Here is a 22173-nt window from a genome sequence, read left to right as displayed (position 1 = left end):
ATAAAAAAAAATTTAGATAATCAGGAGCAATAGCTCAATAATTAAGAATGCTTAGCTGAATATTGTGTACATAATAAATAAATAAATAAATAAACAAACATTTAAAAAAGGGGGGGCTGGAGAGATGGCTCAGTGATTAAGAGCATTGCCTGCTCTTCCAAAGGTTCTGAGTTCAATTCCCAGCAACCACATGGTGACTTACAACCATATGTAATGAGGTCTGGTGCCCTCTTCTGGCCTGCAGACATACAAACAGACAGAATATTGTGTACATAATAAATAAATAAATAAACAAACAAACATTTAAAAAAAAAAAAGAATGCTTAGCTGCTCTTACAGAGGACCTAGATTTAGATTTCATCAATGACAGCAGGTGGCTTACAACTCTGGGGGTCCAGTGCTTGCTGACTTCTACGAGCACCTACACCCACATACATACACACATACACATAAATTAAAGAGTAAATTAGAAATTAAAGGTAGACAGACATGGTGGCATACACCTTAAATCTTAGCACTCAGGAGGCAGAGGCAGATGGATCTCTGTGAGTTCAAAGCTATCAAATTCCAGACTAATGAGGGATACACAGAATCTGCTCCAAACATACAATGAAACAATTAAATATATCTATAATGAATTGTTTTTTTTGTTTGTTTGTTTCTCAAGATAGGGTCTTTCTGTAGCCTTGGCTATCCTGGAATTCCGTGACTCTCCTGCTTCTGCCACTCCAGTGTTGGGATCTAAGGTGTGTGCTGCCGCCACCACCAGGCTTGTTTCATTGTTTGCATTATCCTTACACAGCACAGAGCAAGCACAGTATTCTTTTTGGGTATTTAAGGAAGATTATTGTTTTCTTCCAACTAAAACATGGTACTTTATGTTTCAAAGTTGCAAGCAGTTACAGCTTTTCAAAAACGAAAAATTCTTCTGAACCTTTGAATGAGGACACGTCTATCATCCAGAGTGTGGGCTACCGAAACCGAGTCAAAAGAGTTCGGCAGATTGAGTCTGGAAATGACACCTTGGTAAAGCTGTTTTCTGTTTTCTTTTCTGGCATTATTTATTAAGCATTAGCGTTGTGAATTAGTGACTGAGTGGATTTACATGAAAACTTAGTAAAGAGAGAATGCTGGTAAATTAAGTGGCTGGACAAGTGTTCCAATAAGTAAGAATTATGAACTTAGAAGTGCAGGGAACCTGTTGTGATCAAGAGACATCTTATAATCCTTTCCCTGTTTTATAACTTCAGTGCTGATGCTTGTCTTAAACAGAAACAAGAACATTGCTCTCTTGTAAGCATTTGAAAATTACTTCAACTTAACGTAATGACTTACTCTGTATGTGACTGGATAACAGAGATTACAAAATATACCTTTACTGTTCATAGGAATACTGGGATTTTATGATTGTCATTAGTCCTTTTTAAAATGTTTTTATTTAAACGGTTTAGATTTATTTTATTTATTTCTTGTTTTTTTGAGACAGGGTTTCTCTGTGTAGCCCTGACTGTCCTGAAACTCACTCTGTAGACCTTGAACTCGGATCCTTCTGACTCTGCCTCCAGAGCACTGGGTTTAAAGGCGTGTGTCACCACTGGCTGACTAGATTTATTTTTATCTTTAATTAATGTGTGTGTCTGTGTGGGTTTGTGCATATAAATGCAGGTGTTTTGGGTTCTCTGCAAGAGTAGCCTGTGTTCTTAACCACTGAGTCATCTCTATAGTGCCTGGTTTATTTTTTTACATCAGTATATAATGTGTTAAAGAACACTAAGACATTTTCATGAGTCTTTCACTTGACTCACAGCCTTGCTACCTCCGTTTTTCTTTGTAACCTCCCCCTCAGGCATTCCTCTTACCATTTATGTTTTTTGAAAATGTATTTTATGTTGCCAGTCTTCTCAAATACGATTGGAAACACAGACTATCAGCTTTAAATTTTTGTATTAATACTTAGGAAATACTCATGATTATAATTAGTTTTGGAAAAATAAAGGAAATTTTCGAAACATAAAACTTAGGCCTTCTCTACGGTTTAACAGAAAGACAGTCTCAGTGTCCAGCTTTCTAACCTTGGAATTGTGAGATCGACGAAGAAAAATCAGCAGGCACGGCCTCGAAAGAAATCTGTGTACATTGAATTAGGTAAGGGTCTCGGGTTTCATTAAGTTCGAAATAATTGCTAGGTTGTTTGGGTTAAAATTTTATCAAAAATCTTGATTGTGATTTATATGTGTTGCTCTGAATTTTGGCAAATGAAGTACAATATAATTTTATGGGCTCTATCGTGAATTCTAAATTATGTAAATGTTAACACTTCACACCTTGTAGAATCTTACTTTATAAAAAGGAATGAAAGAAAAGATGTCTGGTTATAAATGTAAGTAAATTTTGAAAAAATATAAAGTCAAAATAAAAAAAGAACATAATTAGTTGCCTTAACATTTAGAGAGATCTAAGCAAACTGTTCAGGCCCTGCACTCAGTCTCCAGTCAGCCAAAAAGAAAGGGGAAAAAAAAATAAATGAGCTCAAAGCTCAGACAGGACTCTAACCATCTTTTCTAGAATTTGTGAGGGTGACTGAGTTTGTCATCCAGCACTTGAGAGACTGAAGCAGGAGAATCATGAGTTTGAGGTCAACCTGGGATACATGGAGAAGAACCCTATCTAAAGATAAATAAATAATCAAATTGGGAAAAATGGTTCTATTTCAAGTTCCCTGCACCACCATGTATGTAGAAGGAGCTTCCTCCATCACATGTACCTTTATAACATTTATTGGATTTGCTTGAAATTAACTTGTCGCCGGGCGATGGTGGCGCACGCCTTTAATCCCAGCACTCGGGAGGCAGAGGCAGGCGGATCTCTGTGAGTTCGAGACCAGCCTGGTCTACAGAGCTAGTTCCAGGACAGGCTCCAAAACCACAGAGAAACCCTGTCTCGAAAAACAAAAAAAAACTTGTATGTCTTCTAATCATAATATATCCATCAACAATGCTGTTGCTTTGTACAAATATTCCAGGGGCGTGGTAAGATGACTTTGTTGGTGAAGGCACTTGCCACCAGCTTGATAACCAAAATTAAATTTTTAGAGTCTACATAGTGGAAGGAGAGAACCAACTCCAGTACGTTGTCCTCTGACATCTACATTACATACACATATGTGTTAATAAAAGTAGTGCAATCCATATCAGTTACTATTTAGGGGCACTGAACCGTATCTTAGGTGCTGTTATATCTAAGATATTGGTCCTGAGGTAGTTACTAATTTTATGCATGAGAAAATTAAGTAAACAAGGTTAGGAATTTGGAAGTATGGTCAGGCGGTGGTGCACACCTTCAATCCCAGCACTCAAGAGGCAGGCAGATCTCTGAGTTCTAGGCCAACCTGGTCTACAGAGTGAGTTCCAGGACAGCCAGGGCCACAGAGAGAAACCCTGTCTCGAAAACCAAACAACAACAAAAAAGAATTTGGATGTAGGAAGTTGGCTTCGGAGTCCATGCTTTCAGTCGCTACTCTGTGTTGCCACATATGTTAGAACCTGCCACACAGTGGGCATTATTTATATAATGTGACATTACTTATACAACATATGCATTATAAATATTTCTGGATGAACTACGGTATGTTTTGCAAGAAACATTTTTTGACCCTTTTAATTAAAAACCTTGAGTGATTTTTGGGTTTTGTTCTTTGTTTTCTAAGGGTCTGACTCTTCTGAAGAGATAGTTAATAAATCAGATGGCTGCAGGTGAGTCATAAGGAGCCTTTGTCTGTGAAGCTGATATTTTCATCTGTAATTACTATTGAGGGTCCTGGGTTTAGGTCATGGTGTTAGAAGAAAATTTAAGGATCATTTAGTTTCGTCCCCTTTATTTTATTTCCTGGGAAACCTTTTTTATTTGTTTTAGATAACAGTGGCAGTCAGCACACACTTAATTCTCTGATTTTCTCAGATATGGTAGCGATTATGACTGGTGAAAGTATGAGAGAATTTATTTACTTATTTATTTATTTATTTATTTATTTATATATTTAGGGGCAAGATCTGTGTGGCCCTGGCTGTTCTGGAACTCACGGAGCTCTAGCTGCTGCCTCCTGAGTGATTAAAGGCATAAAATAGCACACCTGGCCCAAAAAGTTTAATTTTATTTATAATCTTCCAGTTTCTTCTTTTAAGATCTGTGATAACTGGTCATTCATTATCCATAAAATATTGGCTATAAATTACTTTTACCTAACCTTAAAATTGGAGGGGGTGGGCTGGAAGTGTGGTTCAGTGGTAGAGATTAAAGAGTTCTTATTTCAACTTTTATGTAGAGCAGGACTTGGTGGCATATATCTTTAATCCCAGAATTCTTTTTTTGTGAGGCAGAGGTAGGTGGATCTCTGTGAGTTCAAAGCCATCCTGGTCTGTAGAGAGAGACTGTCTCAAAAAAAATTATGTGTATTTCTTTTCCCTGAACATATATTTGTGTACCACATTTGAGTCTAGTGCCTGAAGAGTCCAAAAGAGTACATCCTGTTTCCTGGAACTGCTAGCCATCCTGTGGGTGCTAGAGATCTAATCCAGAGCTCTTAACACTGAACCATTTCTCAGCCAGACGTGGTCACGCATGCCTTTAGTCTCAGCACTCAGGAGGCAGAGACTAGCAGATATCTGAGTTCCAGGACAGCCAGTGGTACACAGAGAAATCCTGTCTTAAAAAGCCAAAAACAAAACAAATGAAACAAACAAAAACACATTGAACCATATCTCATTACTCGAGGGTTTGGACCAGCCACTGGAGAGTGTATTCAATCTCAGCTTACAAGGAGCCCCATACCCCTGAAGGAAACTAACTCTCCCTCAGAATCAATGGTCTGTCTGTAGCTCCTTAGTTAGGGGTGTGGGCTCAAGAACCCCTCCCCTTTATATGCTAGAATCTTGACAGGCTTGATCTTGTGCAGATGTTGTGCAAACGACCACGGCTGTAATGAGCTCATGAGTGCAGTGTCTCTGTCTTGTCCACTTTCCAACCTCTGGTTCTTAGAATTCCCCAGTGGTCCCTGAGCATACAGGTGTGTTCTTATTTGCATATCCAAAAAGCCGTGCACTATTCTGCACTATTCTGATCTTTGTGACTGTTCTCAGTTTTTAATCATTCTATTTTTACTGAAAGGCACTTAAAGGAGAGCAGATTCCGAAAGGTGAGTCAGTCTGCTCAGCTGCTACGACCCTGTCTAGGGGAGCTAAAATATTTGATCTTGCCCATCAGACAGATTTGTGAGCATACGACTAGAACTTCTCATCCGGGCTTCTGTCTTTCCCTCCTTTAGTGTGCAAGACCAGGAATTGTTACAGATCACCCCTCGGGGAGTTGGAGATGAAGCCAGTCTAGAGTCTGCAAGAAAGGGTAATGTCAAGCCTTCCCAACTTAATGACACTAAAGAGAGTAGGTAGATGCAGTTCTGTAATTAAATTAATCTGATGATCAGGTTCCAAATTTATTTATAATTTATAATTCACAGCATCTTTTTAATGAATTAAAATATTTTTTTTGAACTGCCATTGTGTGACAGCGAATGGCACTATACTGGTGTGATCATAGTCTATCGTGTGCAGCTACATGCTGCCATTAGACAATTCTGCTCTATAACTCAGAGTAGTCTAGCCATCCTTTTGTTTAAGCCACCCAAGTGCTGGGATTGTATTCACACACCACCAGCCCTTGCTGTCCTTTCCTCTTAGTTGATATATTTCATTTGTGCCACCTGGTTTTTGCTTCTTTTTGTTTTGACTGATTTAGAAACAAGCATACTACAGCTCACGCTGGCCTTGAACTATCTACCAGTGTTTTTCCTGCCTTAGCCTGCTCAGTGATGGAATACCACACCCAGCTGTCAGCTAGGTTTTAACTGTAGAGTGCATCAGTCTGCAAACAGAACAGAAGGTTGAGGGCTGTTGATCAAATAATCGCCTTTTTTTTCTTCGGCTTTAGAGAGTAAGGGAAGAGGAGATGTGATCTAATTTCCATGTTTAGGAAAGTATCAGACTGCATAATGGGGTAGCTTGAAAAAGTGTGAGCTACAGGGGGCTGGAGAGATGGCTCAGTGGTTAAGAGCATTGCCTGCTCTTCCAAAGGTCCTGAGTTCAATTCCTGGCAACCACATGGTGGCTCACAACCATCTGTAATGAGGTCTGGTGCCCTCTTCTGGCCTGCTGACTTACACAGACAGAATATTTATTGTATACATAATAAGTAAATATTTAAAAAAAAGAGGGTGAGCTACAGATTCAGTATACTCGTAGTTAATGATGTTAGCTTTGTTAAAGCCAGTGGAAGCTGGGTGATGGCAGGGCACACCTTTAATCCCAGCACTCAGATGCAGAGGCAGGTAAGTTCCAGGACAGCCAGGGCTACTCAGAGAGACCTGTCTTGAAAAACCAATAATAATAATAATAACAACAAATATTTTTAAAAGCTAGTGGATTGGGACTGGAGAGATGGCTCAGCAGCTAAGAGAATTTGTTGTTCTTCCATAAGACCTGGATTTGGTTTCCGACATCCACATGGTAGTTCACAACCATTCCTAACTCCAGTTTCAGGGGATCTGAAACCCTCTTCTGTCTTCTGAGCACCAGGCATGCCTGTGCTGCGCATACATGCATGCAAGGAAAACGTTTATACACTTACAATGTTTTTAATCTAAAATTTAAAAAAGTAGGGTTAATGGATTCATTTCTACTCCAAAGTTGTATTAAGTGTGTATTTTCTCATGATAATTCCATTTTTAAATACCTTGTTATTTTATATATTTCAGCTGCTTGTGAGGATGTAACAAATACTGGACAGCATCAGTGCAGTGATAAAGATGTGAACCCCATTGAGAATCATGCAACTGAAAGGCATCCAGAAAAATGTCAGAGTGTTTCTGTTTCAAACTTACATGTGGAGCCATGTGGCACAGATATTCATGCCAGCTCATTACAGCATGAGAACAGCAGTTTATTCCTCACTGAAGACAGAATGAATGTAGAAAAGGCTGAATTCTATAATAAAAGCAAACAGTCTGGCTTCACAAGGAGCCAACGGAACAGATGGGCTGAAAGTAAAGAAACATGTAATGATAGGCAGATTCCCAGCGCTGAGAAAAAGGTAGAGCTGAATGCTGGTTCCCTCTGTGAGAGGAAAATTTGGAATAATCAGAAAAGTCTGTGCCCTGAGGATTCTAGAGCTACCCAAGATGTTCCTTGGATAGCACTGAATAGCAGCATTCAGAAGGTGAACGAGTGGTTTTCCAAAACTGGTGAAATGCTAACTTCTGATGGCACATCTGACAGGAGGCACGGCTTAGACGCTGAGGCGGCTGTTGTGTTAGAAGCTTCACATGACGAAGATGGACACTCCAGTTCTTCAAAGGAAAAGGACTCAGTGGCCTCTGAGCCCCACAGAGCTTTCAAGTGTAAAAGTGAAAGAGACTTCTCCAGACCAGTAGAGAATAATATCCAAGACAAAATATTCAGGAAAACCTATCAGAGAAAGGGAAGCCACCCTCACTTGAACCATGTACCTGAAATTATAGGCACATTTACAGAACCACAGATAACACAAGAGCACCCCTTCACAAATAAATTAAAACGTAAAAGGAGGACTACGTGCCTTAATCCTGAGGATTTTATCAAGAAAGTAGATTTAACAGTTACTCAAAAGACTCCTGAAAATAAAATTCAGGGAGCCGACCAAACGGAGCCAGATGGCCAAATGATAGGCATTACCAGTAATGGTCAAGAGAACGAAGCAAAAGGTAATAATCTTCATACAGAGAAAAATGCTGATCCAATAAAATCGCTGGGAAGAGAGTCTGTTTTCACAACTAAAGCCAAACCTATAAGCCATAGTATAAGCGATTTGGAGCTAGAATTAAATGCCCACAGTTCGAAAGCACCTAAGAACAGGCTGAGAAGGAAGTCTTCCTCCAGATGTGTTCTTGCACTTGAGCCAGTCGATAGGAATCCAAGTCCACCTGCTTGTGCTGAGTTTCAAATTGATAGTTTTAGCAGCAGTGAAGAAACAAAGAAAAACAATTCCACCCTTAGGCATATTAGAAAGGCTCAACTCATGGAGGACACAGAACCTGCAGCAGATGCCAAGAAGAATAATGATCCAAATGAACAAATAAAGAAGAGAAGGGCCAGTGATGCTTACCCAGAACAGCAGTTAACAAACATAGCTCAAGGACCTGTCAATCCTAACCCTCAGGGAAAAGAAGTAGGGAAACCTGAGACAAGCCAAGTGTCTGACGGTACCAAAGACCTGAAGGAGCTGGTGCTGGGGGGAGGGCAAGGTTTGCCCACTGAGAGATCTGCCGAGAGTAGCAGTGTTTCACTAGTCCCTGACACTGATTATGACACTCAGAGCAGTGTGTCGTTATTAGAAGCCAACACTGCTGGATATGCAAAAACAGGATCCAGTCTGCGTGTGCCTCAGTTTGTAGCAAGTGAAAACCTCAAGGAACCGGTCCATGGTTCCAAAGATGCCGGAAGTGGCACAGTGTGCTTCAAGTATCCACCGAGACACAAAAGTAGCCACACTGAGGGGACAGCAGAAACAGAGGAGAGTGAACTTGACACTCAGTATTTACAGAATACATTTCAGGTTTCAAAGCGCCAGTCATTTGCGTTATTTTCAAACTCAGGAGATCCCCAAAAGGAGTATGTAACAGCTCGTGCTTCCTCTGTGTCCTTAAGGGAAGTGAGTCCAAAAGTGACTTCTGAAAGTGAGCAAAACAAAGAAAAGCAGGGACACAAAGAGTCTGAAACCGGCCGTGTACAGGCAGGGACTGCCACAGTAGGTTTACCTCTGCTTCATCAGGAAGGTAAGCCAGGCATTGATCCAGCCTGTGCTGGAGTGTCCAGGCTTTGTCCCTCATCTCAGTACAGAAGCCATGAAAATGATCTCAGCACTTCAGGTAACCCTGGAATTCCACAAAACTCCCATCTTAAGCAGTCAGTCTCTCCCATCACATCCTCTTTAAAAACTGACCATCAGAAAACCCTGTCAGAGAGACATTTTGAGAAAGATCCATTGTTGACTGAAAAGGCAATGGGAAATGAGACTGTTGTTCAAAGTACAGCGCACACAATTAGCCAGAACAGAAAAGACGCTTGTCAAGACGCCGACTCGGGCAGTATTAATGAAGTATCTTCCAGCGGTGAAAACTTCCAAGGACAACGAGGTCGAAACAGAGGGACTGAGTCAAACACTGTGCTCCCGTTAGGTCTTATGCATCCTGGAGTCTGTAAACCAAGTTTTCCTGTGGGTGATTATAAATATCTTGAAATAAAAAAACAGGAAGGTGAGGCTGTTGGTGCAGACTTCTCTCCATGTCTGTTCTCAGATAAGCCCGAACAACCCATGGGGAGTGGTCGTATTTTTCAAGTTTGTTCGGAGACACCCGATGACCTGCTGGATGATGTTGAAATACAGGGAAATACTAGCTTCGGTGACGGTGACGTAATGGAGAAGTCCGCTGTTTTTAACGGGAGTGTCCAGAGAAGAGAGTTCAGTAGGAGCCCCAGCCCTTTAAACCACGCCTCACTGGCTCGGAGTCTCCGCAGGGGGCCTAGGAGGTTAGAGTCCTCAGAAGAGAGCGAGTGTTCCGAGGAGGAAGATCTCCCCTGCTTCCAGCACTTACTTGGCAGAGTAAGCAATACACCTGAGCTTACCAGAACCAGACCTGGCAGTGTTGTGACCCAGCATCTGTCAGAGAAAGCAGCGGGGACCCAGGCAACACTGAAGCGTGGCGTCAGCGACTACAGTAACGATAATGAGGTGATCCTGGTAGAGGCATCTCAGGAGCATCACCTTAGTGAGGACGCCAAGTGGTCTGGCAGCTTGTTCTCTTCCCAGCACACTGTGGTCCAGGACTCAGCTGCCAATGCAGCCTCCCAGGATCCCTTGTCTAATCCTCCTTCCAAACAAACGCATTGCCAGTCTGAGGAGGAGGAGGATTTCCGAAGTGACAAGGAACTGATTTCAGATGACGAGGACATGGGAACGTGCCTAGACGATGATGACCAAGAAGAGGATGTTATAATCCCAGATTCAGGTAGTTTTGTGTGCACCAGTCTATGGAAGTGAGCTAAATGTTCACGTCTCTTTGGGATACATGAGTTTCCAAGTACAGTTACATTAACTGCTGCTTAACCTTGAAAGATCATCTTCCTATAGTTCTTTTCTTTAAAAGTCAAAAGTTTTTCCTGGGCCTGTAGAGACAGGGGTGTTTAAGAATAGACACTCTTGGGAGGTGGGGCCCTGGAGAGATGACTCAGATGTTAAAGAGTACTGGTTTTTCTTTCCAGAGGACCCAAGTTCAGTTCCCAGCAGCCACATGGCAGCTCACAGTTGTCTATCACTTCCATTCCAGAGGATCCAGTACCCTCATATAGACATACATGCAGGCAAAACACCAATGCACATACAATAAACATAAATGAAGAGGGAAATTATAGATCCTCTCTTGCAATAAACCTAAGTTTGGTTCCCAGCATTCATGTCAGGTGACTCATAACTACCTGTAACTCCAGCTCTAGTGGGGAATCTAATGCTTCTGGCTTCCACAGGCACCTGCTATATTCATATATAAGTAACCCACACAGACACACCACAACATATACATAGTTAAAAATCATAAAAATAAAATCTTGTTTAAATGCCTTCATGCAGCCAGAATGTCTGATAGGATGAACTTGAATGACCTAATTGCTTCTGATTTTTTATTTATTTATTTATTTATCTATCTATCTATTTATTTATTTTGGTTTTTCGAGACAGGGTTTCTCTGTAGCTTTGGAGCCTGTCCTGGTAGACCAGGCCTCTGCCTCCCGAGTGCCGAGTGCTGGGATTACAGGCGTGCGCCACCACCACCTGGCTTGCTCCTGATTTTTATTGCGGACTTTTTTCCAATTTGTTTGTGGTTTTTTAAGACATGATTTCTCTATGTAGCCTTGGCTGGCCTGGATCACAGATCTGCCTGCCTTTGCCTCCCAAAATCCACGAATAAAAGCACTCATCACCACACCCAGCCTGTTGTAGGAGTTCTGAAAGGAAATCCAGCGCCCCAGGTTTAGTCCTTTAGGTAACCTGAAAACGTAGCAAGTGCTGTGAGAAGGAAAGGGGCAGGTAGCGCAGGGCACAGAGGTCATGGTTGCTCTTCCATCTGAGGCTCCTGTTCTTGTCAGTAGGTGAAGCAGCATCTGGATACGAGAGTGAAACGAACCTCTCTGAAGACTGCTCGCAGAGTGATATTTTAACCACACAGGTAAAAGCATTCGTAAGTTGGTGATGTCCTCTGTACATGGTGGAATGAATCCTACATTCTTAGACCTGCTAATGTCAGCTCTGGATTCGTGTCCTAACATTTGTTCGTGAAGTACCCTGGTGGAATATCTTTTATAGCTTTGATACCATCTGACTCACTGTAGAATACTGAATGCTAACTTTAAAGATTTCCCCCCTACCCCAAGACAGGATTTCTATGTGTAGCCCTGACTATCCTAGAACTCTATGGACCACACTGTCCTTGAACTCACAAAGATCCCCCGCCTCTGCCTTCCAAGTGCTGGGATTAAAGGCATGTGCCACCATAGCCCGGCTAAATAAGCCAGTTCTTAAAACCTATTTACCCCATAACAGAGTTATATTCAAGCAATACTGTATCAAAAAGGATATATTTATTCTCAACTAATTTGAAACCTACAGGACTGTCTTTCACTATGCTGTGGATATTTCTTGTTATTTTCGTCTTTTGTAGTCTAGTTGCTTGTTGATGATAATACGTCATCTCTTCCTCATTAGAAAAGAGCCTCCATGATATTCATTCCTCAACCTGGTATGGACTGGTGACATTTGTGTGGGGTAGCAGCTTTATTAAATCTTCATCATTTGGTTGTGTGAATGCTTCTGTACCTTAGCCAGTACAGTCTCTTGGAAAGAACATTAATTATATTTCTCACAGCCAGACCTAGCTCCTGTCACCTAGTTTTCATATAGTAAAAGCAACACCAAAATTTTCTAAGCTTATATCCCAGCCTTAGATTCATCAGGGTCTCTCATTCGTTACTAGCTGGGCAGCTTCTTGAGGTTCCCTCTGTATTCCTGCACGGGATCTAATGCAGAATATCTATTAGTTCTAGCATGAGTACCGCTCCGAGTTCTCTGTACCTGACTGTGTGGTTTTAGTTGATTTGTTTATCTTCCTTAAATTGTAATAGGCTCCTTCTTTTTCCTTTTTACTAATATTTATTTGTTTGTATGTGTGTGGGTGTGTCTGCCACCAGGGAAAATATGGAGGTCAAGTGACATCTTCTGGAAACTGGTTCTGGTATTCAAATCAGGCCCACATCTGATACAATCTGCCTCTGTATCCTGAATGCTGGAGTAATGAGTTCACCATCACATCTGACATCTTCTTAGCTACCTGTATAGCTTTCTGTTGTTTGGGTGCATGATGATAGATTTGCCCCTTTGCTGCCTATCAAGGGTTCTGGGCAAAATGGCACCATTGCTATTAGTCACAGCGCTCTAGTAGACATCCTGATTGCTAGATATTACCACATCTCTGATTTTGATGTATGACACATAGTGTTATGCTTTTCGTTAGAGGTAATACACCAGCCTGTGCTTCTTCTAGTTTCTGTAGTATTTGGAGTTCCCACTTTCCTGTACCTTTGCCAACGCTAGGTGGTGTCCAGCATTTAAGTCTTTTAACTCTAGGCATTGCTGTGAGCTTAACAAATGGAGAGGACTTGGCTCCTAGAGACATTTTCCGGGCAGAGTGAATCCTAGGCCTGAAGCCTGTGGGAGTTGGGAAGAAACCGTTGAGACAACTGTCCATTTTGTGCCTTTGTTATCCCCCAAATTCTCTACTTTTGCAAGATTGCCATAGTGGATGATTGAAAGACTTAGGAAGTCTTCTGTGTTCGATTCCTCTGATCCTTTCTGGATTTAGATTGTGGGCTCTGTCAGTATGTCTGTCACCTAATTCTGTCCCTTGGCTGTTTGTTTTTTAGGTTCCAGGTTTTTATCCCATCTGTCTTAGCCATACTGTATTGTATTTGACATTCAATACACCACTGTGTTGTTTCTTGTACCTTTGATCTTATTCCAAGAAATATGTTTATTGTTTGTTCAGGATTCATTTTTTATAGTTTTTTTTTTATCAAGTAACTATTCAAAACAGGTAACTTTAATCTGGACTGGCACAGAGGAGCAAAATGATTGAACTGGGGTCTTTGCCCTCTGTTTATATAGAACTGAGGAGTCACAGATGATAGATAATGCCTAATTTGACATCATTAATGTACCTTTTTGATGCTTATTGTATGCATATGTATGTATATTCCACTGTGAATTTTGTGTAGATTAGGAAAGTGGCTTGTTTTTAATGAAGAGCAAAGACATTTTCAGCAGGCAGGCGAAGATGCAAGATTTGTCTCCTCCCACCATACAGGTCCCAGGGATGGAACTCAAGTCATTAGGCTTGACAATCTTGCCAGCCCCCACCCCCCCGCCGCCTTTTGTTACCCCAAAGACTAATTCATCCATTCATTCATTTCTGTGGTAACTATTTGCTAAGAACTTATTCTCTCCTAGGCAGTGGGGTCAGGCATGGCATTGCACACTTATACACCCATAGCCTGAGACTCATATGCCTATCTTAAAAACAAACAAAATAAACAACGGACGATTCCTCCCATCAAGAAAGTTGTGTGTTCCCCTGAGTATACCGATGCATTAGCAGCAAGAGCCAAGTCACAAGGCAAACTGTTTACCTGATAGACAGTCTTCTAAGCTGGGCTTTGAAAGAGTCAGCAACTGAGGCAAAGACCCAGAAGCCTTGAATGATTAAGGATGGCTGACTACTCCCTCGTCTCTAGAAAACAGGAAATGCTGAGGATAATAGCGGATAAGATCAAGGTGTGAACAGAGTTTTGGATGGCTTGTTTAGGAATTTGAACTTCGTCCTGAGGACAGTAAAGTTCTTTGTGTGTGTGTGTGTGTGTGTGTGTGTGTGTGTGTGTGTGTGTGTGTGTGTGTGTGGTTTTTCGAGACAGGGTTTCTCTGTGGTTTTGGAGCCTATCCTGGAACTAGCTCTGTAGACCAGGCTGATCTCGAACTCACAGAGATCCACCTGTCTCTGCCTCCCGAGTTCTTAATGTCCAAAAATACTAACTTATTACCTGAGCCGTATTATGCCACTTAAGTCCCTTTTGGAAAATGGAGACTTGATTATCGTGCCTTTTAGGGAACTTAGGCCATATCACAACTGTTGAAGGATATGAGGATAGAACTGAAAGAGAGCTTTTTTTTTTTTTTTTCTTTTTTGGTTTTTTGAGACAGGGTTTCTCTGTAGCTTTGGTACCAGTCCTAGAACCAGAGAAGAGAGCTCTTTTAATAGCTATTTCAGAATTCGAATCAAGCAGACTTGGTCACCTGTCTGACTGTGCTTCCTCATGCAGTTGAGCAATTGCCTATAGTAGAATTTGTCTAAGCTATGTTTTCTTCCTGTGGGAAAACCCAAAAGAAAGTCACTGCCCCGGTGCTCCAGTTGCTGCTTCTTCTGATCTTCTGGTGTGTTTAATGGCCATTTGGAGGTTAGATGGGGGAGTGGGTGCGGACTAGTCAGCCTTTAAAGCATTGGTCTGCCATCTGTGATGTCAGTACTCATGGGTGCCACGTGGTGGCATACGCATCACTGCAGATGTTGACAGCAGTACAGTCTCAGTAGCAGTGGGAACCTTGTGAAGCTGCAGATACAATTTGGGTGGTCATGAAATCCTCTTGAGAACTGTGAGTTTTGTATAGATTAGGAAAGTGGCTTGTTTTTTTTTTTTTTTTTTTTTTTTTTTTTTTTTTTTTTTTGTGGTTTTTTGAGACAGGGTTTCTCTGTGGTTTTGGAGCCTGTCCTGGAACTAACTCTGTAGACCAGGCTGGTCTCAAACTCACAGAGATCCACCTGCCTCTGCCTCCCGAGTGCTGGGATTAAAGGCATGCGCCACCACTGCCCGGCATGGTATCTCTTTTTTAAAGTCTGTGACTCTTGGTGTTCTTTGGTTTTACAGCAGAGGGCTACCATGACGGATAACCTGATAAAGCTGCAACAGGAAATGGCCCACCTGGAAGCTGTGCTAGAGCAGCAAGGGAACCAACCTTCTGACTACTCCCCGTCCCTCATAGCTGACCCTCTTGCTCCCGAAGATCCGCCAAATCCAGAACAAAACATGTCAGGAACAGGTTTGTGACACCGAACAAATGCCAGTACCACAAGCAAAAATTTTCCCTTCCATAGCCCTGTTTCCTTCAGAAGGTGAGGATGAGATTGTGTGGTCTTTGCTCAGCACATACTTCCTGAGCACCTCCGTGAGTGATTGGGAGACTTGTTTCTAGCTTTTCTCACAAGTGACATTCCCTTCAAAGGGACCCAAGATTCATTCATGTCTACAGGGAGATGCCATGGAGACCCCTTGGGAAATAGAAACAGTTCTTGTCCTTAGTTGTCGTTGGTAGTACATAACCCGTAATTTCAGAAAGCCATGAAAAGGAACCATTGAGATATACTCCTTATAGTGCTAGATCACAAAGCAAAGACCTATTTCATGTGTTTTCTCGTTTCTAGGAAGAGATCTCTTTCAGGAGCTGGCACCTTGAGTTTTCAGTTGGAGAGCAGGCTTTGCTGGAGCGTGTTTATCATCCCAGCACTTGGGGTGTGGCGAGAGGGGCCAGGCTCCAGGAAGTTTTTATTTAGAGAATCTGTGTGTCCGGTAGGACACCCACAGGAGGAGTTGGTGCTTAGGAACCCTCCAGAGTTTTAGCTCCCCACCTGACTTGGTGCCGAGTTTCTCCTCCAGCACTTCCTCCATGGTCCTCTGGGGGCCCAAAGGCCTTCCTTTGACTTCCTAGGCCCTCGTCTGTTCATTATTCAGTATAGTGACCTTGTTTTCCACTTTGTGCCTTGTAATATTTTTATGTTTAGATAGAAGCAGTCACTCATGCAAGGGAAGCTGGGAACTCTGTTGCTATGGCACTGCTTCAAAATGTATTTCCTTAAATACTTTCTTTGTAACTGCATCTTCATTTAGTTCATCACCAGATAATGAAGCCCAGAGTCCCATCCCCAATACAGTTATCTTTGGGGTACTGTCACTGTCTTATTGTGAAAATAGACGAGACTTTCAGTTCTGAAGCACAAGATAAGAATTGTTACTGTCTGGCTGTCAGTATCTGCCTAACCCTACTGCCTCGTATTTGGTGTACATGTTAGTTTGTTTCTCTCCCCTCCCCTACTGAATATCCGTAGATAGAATGTTTCTTTGTGAAAAGAATAAAAATGTTTCTTTGTGGCTCCTTTCTAAAAGGCTTCACTGTCAGTGCCAACTCTAGTTTTGAGCCTTTCTCTCCTTAGGCTGAAACATTAAGAAAAAATTGATTTCTTTTTCCTTTATATTTAGTCAGGGCCTGGTAGTATGCACCTTTAATCACAGCACTCAGAGAGGCAGATGCAGGAGGGTCTCTGAGTTCAAGCCCAGCCTGGTCTACAAAGCAAGCTTTAGGATCCAGGACAGAACTACACAGATACTTTTAATATAGACTCAAGCACGAGGGGTAAGCAGGCTACGAAGAGGTACAGTGATAATATGGAGGATTCCCAGAGGCTCCTTACACCAGTTCAGGTTGTTTCTGATGTTTCCTTAATGTTAACTGTAATCATTTGCTTATTTGGTGAATGTGCTGTGTGTGTATAGTGGATGTGCATATATGTGTGCAGGTGTGCACATGGGTGTCCTCTTCTTTGAGGTCTTTCCCTACATTTGTAGTGTGCATTCTTTATGGCTAGGCTGGCAGCCAGCAAAGCCCAGCAAACCTTGTGTCTTTGCACCCCCAACCCTTACCACCAGCACTGGGGTAACAGGTACACATGTGACTACACCGAGCATGTAACATAGGTATCGATGGTCACACAGCAAGCACTCTTAACACTCCAGCCAGGCCTTGTTGACAAAGGTTTCTGTCCCGCCCTGTCCTGCAGCCATTCACTCCCAAGGAAACACACAGAGGCCTACATTAATTATAAACTGATTGGCCTATTAGCTCAGGCTTGCTTATTAACTCTTATAACTTACATTAACCCATAATTCTTGTCTGTTGACCACTCAGCTTGGTACCTTGTATCAGCGAGGCGTTCTCATCTTGCTTCCTCTCTGTCTGGGTCAGGACTGCAGGCTCAGCCTTTTTTCTTCCCAGAATTCTCCTATTCTGGTTGTCCCACCTCTACTTCCTGCCTGGCTACTAGCCACTCAGCGTTTTATTAATACAATACAATGTAAGTGACAGGGCACAAGACCACAGCAAACCCTCCTCTCTTTTTTGAGACAGGTCTCATATATCTCATGCTGATCTCAAACCCACTGTATAACTAAATAAGCTTGAACTGCTGAACCACTTGCCACAACTAACCAAGTGTTCAAATTATGTATGGGTGAGCAATACCATGCTTGTTTTATGCAGTGCTGGGACTCGAACACAGGGATTCATGAATGCTAGGTATGCACTCTTCCACGTTACATCCCTAGACCATTGTCATTCTGTTCTCAAAGCCGAAAAACCAACATTGATACATTACTTTTAGCTAGTGACTATTTAAATTTATATATTAATTTTTTAAGTTATACTTATGGTATATTGTCTGCACCATGTGCACACCTTGGAACTGGAGTTGAAGATAGTTGTTAGCTGCCATGTGCGTGCTGGGAATTGAACATGGGCCTTCTAGAAGAGCAGCTATTACTCCTAAATTCTGAGCCATCTCTCTAGCCCCTAAGTTTATTTTATTTTTAAGATTTAGTATTCGTTTATCCTTTTTCATTTTCATTGTATGTTTGCATGTGTGTGAGCACACATGTACCTTGGTATGTGGAGGCCAGAGGTCGGTGGGTGTCAAAGTCTCCACTGCTCTACATTTTACTCATTTGAAGCAGGGCCTCTCAGTCAACCCCAGAACTTGCTGTTATGGCAAGTCTCCCTAGACAGCTTGCTCTGAGGATCCTTTGTCTGTGCCTTCCTAGGCTGGAATTACATGTGACTGTCGGGCCCAAACGGCATTTATGTGAATTCTGGGGATCCGAACTTTGGGCCTCCGATGTACATAGCAAGCACTTTAATCCCCGAGCCTTCTCCCCAGCCTGTGATGGAGGATTCTTAAGGGTGATAAAAGCTTCTTCCCTGGGCTCTTAAGATCAGTGTCCTGCTCCTCTGCATAGATCTTCCTATTTGTCTAAGGGTTATTCCACAGCCTGCCTAATATTTGTGAACAAATTTATACATATTTATTATAAATTATCTTTCTCTGTAGATTTGTTTTTTTCAAGACAGACGTGCACACGCACGCGCGTGCACACACACACATACACACTGTTCCCTGTCATTCAGAAAGCAAACAGCATATGTAAGATCATGACCCATTATGGTAGAAGTGATTTTCAGATATATCTAAGCTTTTCTAGCTGGCAGTATGTTTATTCCTAGAAACACTTGTTCAGTTATTCTAGGATCCTTCCCTGGGAATTCTGAATGAGTTGGTATTAGCTGAGATAAATGGCTTATGTTCCCTGTTTGTCTGTGTGTGTTGGGGGGAGGGGTTGTTTGGTTTTCTTAGCAGGTTTTTGCCTGACTGACCTGTAGTAACTCACTCTGTGTCTTCCTGCCTCTGACACCAAGCCTGATCACCTGCCTCTCCCAAAGGTTGGTGTTAAAAGTGGTCAGTCGCTTTTTGAGAAAAGATCTCTGACTGTAGCCTGACTGGCCTGGACACAGATTCCCCTGTCTCTTCCTACTAAGTGCTAGGATAAAAGTGTGTACTATCAGCCGGGCAGTGGTGGCTCATGCCTTTAATCCCAGGGGAGGCAGAGGCAAGCAGATCTCTGTGAGTTTGAGGCCTGCCTAGTCTACAAGAGCTAAGGACAGGCTCCAAAGCTACAGAGAAAGCTGTCTCAATTTTAAAAAGAAAAGAAAAGAAAGAAAAGAAAAGAAAAAAAGTGTGTACTATCACTCATAGATTCCAGTTTTGTTTTGGAAGATATTTAATTTTCAATTAATTCTTTTGATGTTTAACTATTTTTTCTGCTGTCAAGGCTTGTAGGGTAGAGGTAAACAGATCTCTGTAAGTTTATTGCCAGCCTGATCTCCAGAATGAGTTCATTTTTTCCTTCAAGCCATTTTCTCAAAGTTTTAGCCCGGAATCTGTATAATCTTTGATGGAAGTCGGAGGAGGAGATGTGCCTTATGCTTTCTAGTACTTTTCCTTTGCTGTTAGCAGAGGAGATTTGGGCATAATTCAGTTTGCTTCCAAGATAAGAACACATTATATATTCTTGCTTTCTTATCATCCAGGGCCAAAAAAAGAAAAAAAGCATGCTTTGTTTTCAGCCTGTGGTGACTGAGGAACTCCATTTATCAAGTCTTAACGCTCCTTCCCGTATACTTACTGTTTTGTGATTATTTTGTGATTATTTCGTTCTACCTGGTGCTGACATTTGTTGAGCTGCTTATATCAGTAAAATTTTATCTAATATGTTTGTTTAAATACCAGTTTGAGGGCTTGGAGTATAGTTCAGTTGCAGAGTTCCCATCTGACATGCATGAAGCATTTGGTACAATCTGGTACATAAAATCAGGTATGCCGGCACACAGCTGGAACCCTGCCCTTGAGCAGTACAGGCAGGAGGATGAGAGGTTCAGTGTTGTCCTTGGCTGTGCAGTTCTGCCACTGCCGTGTGTGCTGGCACACACCGGTAAAATCTGCTGCGAAGATGGAGGCAGGAGGGTCATGAGAGTCCTGTCACACACACAAAAGAAAATAGAACCAGTTTGATTGTCATAGATTGCTGCTTTTAAAACAAAATCAATATTCTTACCTAAATTAAGACCATCAAAACAAATAAGTAAAATAGATTTTTCTCGTCCATTTAAAGCAATTTTAACTTCAAAGAACATTAATGAGAATCCTGGAAGCCGGGACCCAATGTATGTTTCTGCTGACAAGTTCCAGCCACAACCTTCAGATAGTCCTGCCAGTGACAATAAAGAGTCAAGAGTGGGGAGGTAAGAAATGTCAGTCTGTGGCATCTGAGCGACATCTTTGCTCACATTGAACTCCTTCTGTTAACTTTCCTTCCACTCCTGAGGCTGGGGGATGAGGCAGTCAGAATGCGTTTTCCATGCAAACATACGGACCTTAGTTCAGATCCCTAGAACCCACTTAAAAGTTGTTTTTGGTGCTCATACCTACAACCCTGTGCTGGGATTCCTGGGGCAGGAGCGGAGACAGGCAGATCCTAGGTGCAGTGAGAGATGGGTATACAGCCATAGAGGTAGGCTCCTGACGGGTAGACATCCTCTGGCCTCCACACTCACCCACCCAGCAAGTATATACACACACCTGTGTGCACAACCACGTGCATGCCTACACTCATACCAAAAGATAAAAAATGCCAGGAACAGTAACACAAGCATGTAATCACAGCTCTGGTGACACAGAGACAGGAAACACTTTAGTGCTGTTGACCAGTCAGTTTATCTAAATTGGTTAGCTCCTAAGAAACCCTGTCTTGGGAGTAAGGTGGAGGAAAAATCAAGTTGGATACTCAGTGTCAATTTCTGGCTTCTGCATTACCCTTATGCATATGTTTATTCCATCCTTCCTGGGGTTGGTTTTTGTTTTTTTCTTTGTTTGTTTTTCTTTTTTGTTGCTTTGTTTGAGAGTGCTTTGTTTTTTGAGACAGGGTCACTTTTGTTGGCTGGAACTCCCTGTGTAGACTGGGCTGCCTCAAACTTGAAGTGGTCCTCCTTCAGCCTTCGGAACACTGGGTGTATACAATTAGACACTAAATAGCCCTGGGTCACATTGCTTTGTTTATTTGGATATAGGCTTTTGAGTATGTACAAGGCCTAAGCTACAGCATGAGAAGTAAACACTCAGAGCTTCTTGTTGTGTTTTTTTTTTTTTTTCGGTTTTTTTTTTTGAGGCAGGGTTTCTCTGTGGCTTTGGAGCCTGTCCTGGAACTAGCTCCGTAGACCAGGCTGGTCTCGAACTCACAGAGATCCGCCTGCCTCTGCCTCCCAAGTGCTGGGATTAAAGGCGTGCGCCACCATCGCCCGGCGAGCTTCTTGTTGTTTAAAGGTCAGAATATAACCCAACTGAACTAAAACCAAAGCAAGCCTGGAAGCTGGTGATAAACATCTCCGGGCAGACCTTGCCCAAAGTGAAAGACCTTTTGCCTTCCTAGAAAAAGTCTGTCTGTCAATTTACTCTGGGAAAAATTCAAAATATTATTTCACGATATGTATTTAAATCACTGTTTCTAAAAACTGTATAAAAAATAAGGCTGTCAAGTTAGACTTCTGAATTCAGGAATTGCAGGTAGGTACCACCACATCCTGCTTTTGCTTTCAAAAATACTTAAATCTATCAGGACAAATACCTCACCACTTCAGGAAACAAAGGGCTCTTGTTTTCTGAATCCTCGTTATGTCTATGTATTGGGGAATGGTAACAGATTGTCAATAATCTAGCAATGCTGTCTTTTCCTGGCCCTGCACTTAACTGAGGAGTTATTTTTAAGGCGGGCATTATACTTCTAACAAAAAAATGAAAAAGACCTGCTTCCTTGGGCACTAAAGCCATGTTTAGTAGTAGTTATCTCATTGGCATACTAAATGATAAACACGCAAAAGACTGGAGGAACTACTTCTTGGGCACACACGTTACTAACGTTTAATGGTTGACTCAGGGGTGTGTCGGTGGGGTCAAAGGCAGGCCTTCCTATGCTTTTAAGCAAAGTGTTTACCACTGAAATATTTGCCCACCACAGTAGTTGGCTTTTTTTTAAATTTTATTAATTACATTCATTTTTGTATGTGTTTCGAGGCTGACTTTGAACTTACTACGTAGCAAGGACAGCCTTGATTTCCTGCTCTTCTGCCTCTACATCAGCAGGCACACCTTTCTGTCTACCTGGCTCTTTTTTTTTTTTTTTTTTTTTATGTGTGAGTGTTTTGCTCAAATGTGTAGACATACATTTGTTATGTGCATCCGGGAACTGAAGTTATGGACAGTTGTAGACCACCATGTGT

The 22173-nt window shown here is 42.0% G+C and overlaps 1 protein-coding gene across 2 annotated transcripts in view; it reads left to right on the top strand.

Moving 5' to 3' along the window:
- The window catches only part of Brca1 (BRCA1, DNA repair associated), a 68410-nt gene that overhangs the window by 21582 nt on the left and 24655 nt on the right, over positions 1-22173 (top strand). Inside the window, exons 6-13 of one of the 2 annotated variants that reach the window (XM_026777053.1) lie at positions 890-1026; positions 2043-2145; positions 3707-3752; positions 5321-5397; positions 6806-10093; positions 11229-11305; positions 15108-15279; positions 20013-20142. In XM_026777053.1, coding sequence (XP_026632854.1) covers positions 890-1026; positions 2043-2145; positions 3707-3752; positions 5321-5397; positions 6806-10093; positions 11229-11305; positions 15108-15279; positions 20013-20142 — 4030 coding nt within the window. Of the gene's footprint in view, positions 1-889; positions 1027-2042; positions 2146-3706; positions 3753-5320; positions 5398-6805; positions 10094-11225; positions 11306-15107; positions 15280-20012; positions 20143-22173 lie in introns of both variants that reach the window. The other variant, XM_026777054.1, reaches the window with a different exon arrangement.

Source organism: Microtus ochrogaster, unplaced genomic scaffold (genome assembly GCF_000317375.1).
Source record: "Microtus ochrogaster isolate Prairie Vole_2 unplaced genomic scaffold, MicOch1.0 UNK44, whole genome shotgun sequence".
NCBI lineage: Eukaryota > Metazoa > Chordata > Mammalia > Rodentia > Cricetidae > Microtus > Microtus ochrogaster.
The sequence above is the reverse complement of the archived record's forward strand: the minus strand, read 5'-3'. Positions and strand labels throughout refer to the sequence as shown.